The sequence below is a fragment of the Mirounga leonina genome, unplaced genomic scaffold (assembly GCF_011800145.1).
Source record: "Mirounga leonina isolate KUSES-001 unplaced genomic scaffold, KU_Mleo_1.0 Mir_291, whole genome shotgun sequence".
NCBI classification, from domain to species: Eukaryota; Metazoa; Chordata; class Mammalia; order Carnivora; family Phocidae; genus Mirounga; species Mirounga leonina.
In genome coordinates this window covers 6,664-15,121 of record NW_023270666.1, presented here as the reverse complement: position 1 = coordinate 15,121, position 8,458 = coordinate 6,664, and the positions used below count along the sequence as shown (strand labels likewise).

General features: G+C 34.2%; 1 protein-coding gene across 1 annotated transcript in view; it reads left to right on the top strand.

Moving 5' to 3' along the window:
- Positions 1-6,439: 6,439 nt before the first annotated feature.
- Positions 6,440-8,458, top strand: part of LOC118026761 (alpha-mannosidase 2-like) — an 8,492-nt gene continuing 6,473 nt past the window's right edge. The window contains exon 1 of the mRNA XM_035029768.1: positions 6,440-6,539. Coding sequence (XP_034885659.1) covers positions 6,511-6,539 — 29 coding nt within the window. The 5' untranslated portion in view covers positions 6,440-6,510. The remainder of the gene's footprint in view (positions 6,540-8,458) is intronic.

Genomic DNA, 8,458 nt, shown 5'->3' with positions numbered 1-8,458 from the left:
GGCAGAAGGAGAGCGAGAAAGAATCCCAAGCAGACTCTGCGCTGAGCACAGGACCTAATGCGGGGCTTGATTTCATGACTTAGAGACCATGACTGAGCCAAAACCAAAAGCCTGGATGCTCAACCAACTACGCCACCCAGGCACCCCAAAATTTATGAATATTTTAAGTGGATAATGAAAATTAGTATAGTAGTTTTAAAAAATCTGCCTTATAAATCATACTAACCTAGAATACAGGTAAAATATACAACAATTTCTTTTAACATAATACACTTTTTAATGAGTTGCCCCATTGTCCTTTTCTTAGTACTGTTCTTATTTTCCTTTTTCTTTTTTAGGGCTGAGATGCTTCTAGATCAGTGCCGAAAGAAGTCAAAGCTCTTCCATACTACAGTTGTCCTGGCCCCACTAGGAGATGATTTTCGCTACTGTGAACGCATAGAATGGGATCATCAGTATAAGAATTATCAGCTGCTTTTTGATTATATGGATTCTCATCCTGAGTATAATGTTAAGGTAATTTGAAAATATTTAATTATGATACTGTATTTGAAGTTGAGCCTTCATTATTAAATGAGGCTAAAACATAACAGCCTTAGTTTCTTTGTCCCACATCCCAATATTTCCTAGAATATGTAGTTTGTATGTAAGAGTGTAGTTCTTAAAGAGGAAAATTATCTAGTACTATAGTTGCATTTCTGAAGTTGTCCCTTTCCCCCCATTCCTACAGCATTAAAGAGACTTTACTTTTATGTAGTTGTAAATATGCACCTACTAAGTTGTGATCTTCAGTTTTCAGTGATGTCCTGTTTTTCTACCAGCATCAAAAGTTTGTTTCTCTGACAGCTGCATCCTTGTGATTTTAGTAATGTGACGGGCAATGCAGATGAACGTGTCATGAATTTTGCAAATTAATGTCTTGTGTCCAGAGAATACACTAGCATCTTTCTTAGTTGAGAAGACTTCCAAAATTAATCATTTACCTGTAGTTCTTTCCCTCTTTTTTTTTCCCCCCTTTTGGAAAATTTTGAATGTACCCTAAAGTTTTGAGAACAACTTACGTACCCTTCCCCTGACCCCTGACTCCCCATATCCATAGCTCAGCTACCACATTGATCAACTCGAGGTCACTCTCACTTCAGCTGTGCCTCACTGTCCTCTCTCACCCTCTCCCAGGGATTATTTTGGAGGAAATAGTAGTCATGTAGTTTCATCTGTAACCATTTCATTATGTATCTAAATGATAAGGACTCTGTTTAAAAATACAATCATAATGCCACTATTATATCTAAAAAATTAACAATAATTCAATATTATCATATATCCAGATAGATTCAGATTTTCCTGATCACATACAGGCATTTTTTTTTAAGCATATGTTTCATGAGTCAGGATTCAAACAAGAGTCCTATATTAGACCCTATATGAGAAAATTACCCAATGTGTTTATTATATTCACATACTAACCTATGAGACAGTAGAATATTTGTGGAAATACTACAGAAAGGAAGAGATGTTACTGTTTAGGAAATTAGAAAGCTGATGATAGGTCACATTTTATGTAGGGAGAATTCAAGTTTATTAAGTAAATGTAAATAATATTAAATAGTTAAATAAACTTAAATAAAATGCCAGGTGTATTCAAGATACTTACAACTGAATTTCTACCAAATTATGAACTTTAGGTCTATGTTTAAATCATCTCTATAATCTCCTCAAAGATGAAGCTGATACACAAACATTTACTTAGGGGATGGCATATGCAGATGGGTATTTTATCCCTAAGTACATCTTCCTAGTGAATGGTTTTGAGATCCATAAAGGGATCTACCACTCATTCTAAAGAATTAAAGTACTGATTTTTGTATTTTACCTATTTCCTTCTTTGCCCAGTAGGGCAATTTGTAAAGTCACTTTAAAAAGCATCCAACTCTTGATTTTGGTTCAGGTCATGGTCTCAGGGTCACATACTTAAGATTTCCTTCTTGTATCATTTCAAAAGAAAAAACACTAACCATGATGATAGAAGGGAAAATAAGGTTACTTTTGTAAGATTTGGCAATGATTTGAATGAGCGGGGGGGGGGGGCAGGGGGAGGGGAGAGAGAGACTCTCAAGCAGACTCTGTACTGAGTGCGGAGCCCAATGTGAAGCTCATTCTCATGACCCTGAGATCATGACCTGAACCAAAATCAAGAGTTGGATTTCTTAACCAACTGAGCCATCCAGGCGCCCCACAGTATATTCAATTTTAATACTGTATATTATCTTTAATATCCATTTGATAAATACATCACGATTTGTCCATTGTATTATTGATGGACATTTGGGTTGTTTCCAGTTTTTGTGTATTACAAATAAAGCCATTTTGAATATTTTGTGCATGTTTTTATATACATGTATGTGAATTTATGTGGGTATAAAATGGGATAGAAATTTTTGGTCACTGGGTATGCACATGTTCAACTTCAGTAGATATTGCCAAATGGTATCCCAAAATAGATGCACTAGTCGTTGCATTGTATGACAGTTTCAGTTGCTGTACTTCCTTACTCAGATTTTTTGTTAGGATTTTTCTTTCATTTTTATTTTTTTATGATCGATATGATGGTTTTATTTTATATTTCCCTGGTAGTTAATGAATTGAACCTCTTTTCATAAGTTTATTGCCATTTAGGTATCCTCTTTTGTGAAGTGACTATTTAAATCTTTTGATGACTTTTCCTTAAATTGGGTTGTCTGTTTATTTTGTACCATTTATAACTCTTTTATATATTTTGGTTTGAGTCTTCCTTCAGATAAAAGTTATGCAAATATTGTCTCCCACTATGTGAGCCTGTTTTTTAATTTCTTTCTTAATGCTGTCTTTTGATAAACAGAAATTCTTTGTTTTAATTAAATCTAATATAACAGTATTTTCCTTTCCATGTCATGTTCTGCTTAAGAAATTTTTGTTTATACCCCATAATTATGAAAATACGCTTCCTATGAAGCTGTCCTCCAGAAGCTTTATTGTTTTACCTTCAATATTTAGGTCTGTAATCTGTTTGGAATTGATTTTTTTGTGAATTGTATGAAGACAGGGATCAAGGTGCATTTTTGCCCATATGGGTATCTACCACCATTTATTGAAAAGACCAGTGTGCCCACTTTACTGCAGCATCATCTTTTTCATTAATTTTGAGTGAAACTATTTGTGTGGCTCTTGTATAGACTCTATTCAATTTTGTATATTTAGTCTCGGACTGTCTTAATTACTATAGTTTTAGAATGGATCTTAATTTCTGATAGCATAAGTCTTCTAATTTTGTTTTCTTTCTCAAGATTGCATTGGTTTTCTTTATAGTTCTGTATAGGTTTAAGATCAATTTTTAAATGTCTACCAAAAAAAGTTGGAATTTTGATTGGCATTGCATTGAACCTATAGATCAATGTGAGTACCATTAACTTCTTTACAAATATTAGGCCATCCATGAATGTGGTATATTCCATGTATAAAAATACAGTTGACTTTTGCATTCTAACCTTGTACCCAGTAACCTTCATGCATTTCCTTTCTTTCTGGAATTTTTGTCACTCAAGTGTTGGCTGCTTTGATTGTCCTTAGATACCTTCAAACAAAAGCTTTTTTTCTCTCTGTGGTTTATCTAGTATCTGTTCTCTGTAGGATGTTTGAAGTTATTTTGTCCAAGCCAGAAGCTTCAGTTTATTATTTTCTTTTAATGAAAGGAAAAACCCAAGTAAGCAATTGAATTTAGATGGCTAAAAAATTGACATTGTACCAACCAAGCCAGTCAGTTTCCCATTGGTCATCACTTATTTAACAATTTATGTATTTTTCTCATATGTTGCTCTGATAGAGGAGTTTGATTATGTTTAAGATTAAGGTTATGTTAAAGATATAATTTGTTGCCTTTTGAAGTAAAAAACATCTACTTTTTTTTTTGGTTATTTGGAATACGTACTTTGAGCTACCAAGAGACTATAGAAAAATTCACTCTTAAATAATTTCTTTTGAAACTACTCTAGGATAGATACAGGATTATATATCAGTCCTTTGAGATTGAATTAAATTTGTGAGAATGCTCACCAGGCTACTTAAATGAACTTTGCCTGGGGCAATTGCCAAGAAGGAAATACTTTCATCTTGGCTAATACCAAAAATTAGTTACAATATTCTAAAAGGGTATACTTTGTTGTGAATATTAACTCTGTAGCATGCCACAGTTCCCTAAAATCTGAAACTGAAGGGAATTTTTGTTATCTCATAGAAATCCCTTTTTATATAGATGAGAAAGTGAGTCAGAAATTTAGATTGTTGAATATTTTTTACTTTTATCAGTATACTTCCCTGAGCTTGTCTGTACTATTGGGCCTGAAGTTAATGCTGTATTTCTTTGCATTTGTGACCCTCATGGTTATACACACACACACTTATATTCTGCTTCTTAGAATGTGTTAAGTGAGTAATAAATAACACTTAATTTTTGAGTACTTACTATTTGCTATTAACGTTTTCTTTTAGAGAGAGAGCATGCACTTTGGGGGTGCGGGGGCGTGGGGATGGGGAAAGGGAGAGAGAGAATCTTAGGCAGGCTCCATGCCCAGCACAGAGCCCAATGTGGGGCTCGATCTTATGACCCCGAGATCATGACCTGAGCTGGAACCAAGAGTCAGGTGCTTAACCAACTGGGCCATCCAGGCACCCCTGCTATTAACTTTTTAAAGTGCTTCACTTTAGTTAACTTATTTAATTCTCTGAACATTTTCTGGTAGGTACTATAATTATCCCCATTAGAGATGAGGAAACTGAGGCACAAATATATTAACTTGCCCAAGATACATTGTATTTGGTGAAGCCAAGATAAGACTAGGTAATATTGTTGAAAATTGCTTTTCTGTGATGTAAACATAAGGATTTAGAAATAATTATCTATTTTGCTGTTATAAAATTTATTGTGTCACAGGTACATGATAACTTCTATTTGTCTTACTAATATCATCATGTTTCCAGCTGAAATTTTGCCTTTGCAATAGAAAAATGATAGCTAAAACTTAGACCATTATTTCCCAGTTGTGTTTCTAAGCATTTTACTTAGATCCCTCTTAGCTGTAACACAGACACAGAGACAATATATAAATATGCTCAAAACCACATTGTTAGGTAAATGGTAGAGATGGAATTCAAACCAATGCTATCTGGATCCAGGTTCTGTGCTGTTCTTAACCACTCTTCTAGAGTGCTACTCACTGTTTTTAACTACTCTTTTTTTTTTATTAAGATTTTATTTATTTGACAGAGACACAGCTAGAGAGAGAACACAAGAAGGGGGAGTGGGAGAGGGAGAAGCAGGCTTCCTGCAGAGCAGGGAGCCCGATGTGGGGCTTGATCCCAGGACCCTGGGACCATGACCTGAGCCAAAGGCAGATGCTTAATGACTGAGCCACCCAGGCACCCCTGTTTTTAACTGCTCTTAATTATTTTTCTGCCACATTGAATCAAAGTAGCTTTTAGTATCTGTGTGTGTGTGTGTGTGTGTGTATCTGTGTGTGGTAGGAAACAACAAAAATAGCATCTTAATATTCAAAGAAATACATTCCCTGTTAAATTCTCTGTTTATCTCTAAAAACACTGCCTTTTAATATCTGTTTACATGGTGTGGTATAATACTTATTTTTTCCTTTGATTTATGGAATAGCTTGGGCTCATAAAAATGGATTTATGTTCTGGTAATTTAAATCATTAGTCAAAAGACCTTTTCATTTGAGCAGTCAACCTTGCAGTTCTTGTCACTCTTTGTGTTTTACTTCTATTCAATGTTACCTGCTGGTAGAGAAAGTCCATTTTTTTAATGACCTGCTGTTCTTAAAGTCTCCCTTATGAGAGCTCAAGCAAGGGGGATGGGGAGGCCAGGGGAGTGTATGTGCATATGACATATGAAAATACTTAATGGTTAACCAAACTGTATGTAAATGTTTTATTTTTGCTGCTTCGTCCCATCTTTTATTCATCTCTGAATTATTCTATTCCCTGACCCTTGCACACTTTGAAATTCTGGAGATTGGTAAGGTGTTTTCAGATCCACAGATTTGTATATCTCAGTAGTTCTTCTAACCCCTTAGGGGTGTAAATTTTATTTTAGTTTAATTTGGGACCTGATGCAAGTGAAAGAGCTACTGTATATTTTTCCCCCTGCTTTTGAGTTTTGTAAAATCTGAGCTAGAATTTCATCTTAACTGGAAAGCGCATCTTAAATATTTACTGTTAACTTTTCCTTTTAGTGCTAGAAGTAATTTTAAGGTAGAGATGAATAAGTGTCACTTTTTTTTTAATTAGATACAGTTTGGGACTTTATCAGATTATTTTGATGCACTGGATAAAGAAGATGTAACCATTAGAAAGAATAGCCAATCCATGTTCCCTGTTCTAAGTGGAAATTTTTTCACTTATGCTGACTGAGACGATCATTACTGGAGCGGCTACTTTACATCCAGACCCTTCTACAAACGAATGGATAGGATATTGGAATCCCATCTAAGGTACAAAATTTACGTTTAGAAAGCTACATTAATTATTCACCTTTTTTATGTGATCATAGCACATAGCATAGCATAGAGTTTTGCATAATATACAACATGTATGCAGTATTGGGATGTGTTTAATGTAATTGTGAAATTTTAATGCAATCAGAGCTATGTCTCCAGTGCATAATCAGATTATTATATGGGCTTTTGTTCTGAAAAAAGCAGTTTATCTGATTAGACTTTCTCCTGTATCTTATGTTTTATATGTTTCTAATTAATTACTGGTATTGTTTGCACACCGTGATAATATCCAGTGGCATTGTTATGTGTGTCTGCAGGTCAGTAGCCAGACAGACTAAATTGCTGGAAACAAGCAAGGGTCACAAGGAACAAACAGGGCCTCTCTGTGGCTAAAATGTGGGCCTCAAAGTACACAATCTAAAACTAATGTATTTTATATGTGGGAGAACTTCAGAGGCTCCACCTCAGTTCTTATTTCTTGAAACATATTTCTATAGGTGTGATTCTCTGCTTAGGAGAGCAAAACTTGAAAGAGATGAGAACTGATGGCGGCAGAGTGATTGGCTGAAAAAGCATAGTGACAGGGAGAAAGCAGAAAAGTCAGGAGAAAACAAAAACGCTCTAACCAGCGTTGTCCAGTAGAACTTTCAGTCACTGTCCAACAGAACTTTCTGCAGTGGTAGAAATCTTCTGTTTCTGTTTTCTGCACTGTTTAGTATGGCCACTTGCCACATGTAACTGTTGAGCACTTGAAATGTGACCAGTGTGGCTGAGGAAGTGAACTCTTAATTTCCTTTAATTTGAGTTGATTTAAATGTAAATAAATAATCACACGTGGCTAGTAGCTATCTTTGTGGGTCCTGTTGCTTTTTGGTAAGGATGAACCACCCTGGGGGCTCCTGGGGCTCTCTCTATGTGTGTGTAGCGTGGGAGCTTAATTCATTTTCAGGATGAGTTCACTTTCAGCTTAGTTCAGATCATGAATTCATGATGATTAATTTTCATGATGAATCTCAGTATTAAAAATAAAAAGTCATGTTATATCTACCTTCTTCTCCGTACTGGTAGAAATAGTACATTTTGGAAAGCCCTTTTATAAAGATCATGAATTTCTCCCAGAGTTGTACTTTGGTATAGTAGTGTGTTTTTTTTTTTATTTTTACTGTTTCATGCTGTCAGCATTATTTCAAAAGCCTGACGTTTGCCTTTTTTTGGGGATATTCACAAATGTGCCAGATGGATACATATTCCTGTATTTGTAATAAAATAGTATTTCTATATTAGAGAGATTGATGCATTCTTGCCCAATAGAATATTAATTCTCTATTATGTTACTCTAAACTACCTATGATAAAAACAGAGAAAGTACTAAGTAATGTAGAGATTCTTTTGGACTACTGCACTTTTTTAAAAGTGTCAACTATTTTTTAGTGACAAAGAGTTACAAATATTGATTCAATTTTAATTTATTGAACATATTTAAGGTGAAGTACTTAGTGTGAGTAATAATATATTTTGAAAATTCTGCTTTAAAATAAAATGACAAAAAACCATATAATAATGACAAATTTCAAAATGTAATCAACTTACTTGAAAATAAGTTTATTGTCTGATTATAGATATTTCATCTTGATGCTCATTTGTAAAACATTTGGATAGGATAGAAGAGTATAAAGAAGAAAATATTTTTTAAACCCCCTTTTTACATTTTGGGATATCTATATGTATAGGTACTCTTTGCAAAGCCAGGAATATGTGCTATGGGTATAGATGAACATATATACACAATTTCTTTAATTCAAACTTAGTGTTTCTCCTGCCATGAATTTTAGAAAGATTAGAATTTAAAGGCAGAGATTATTTAGTATCTTCTAATTATTTCAAAATTTAAAACAATTCTTTTTTTTTTTTTT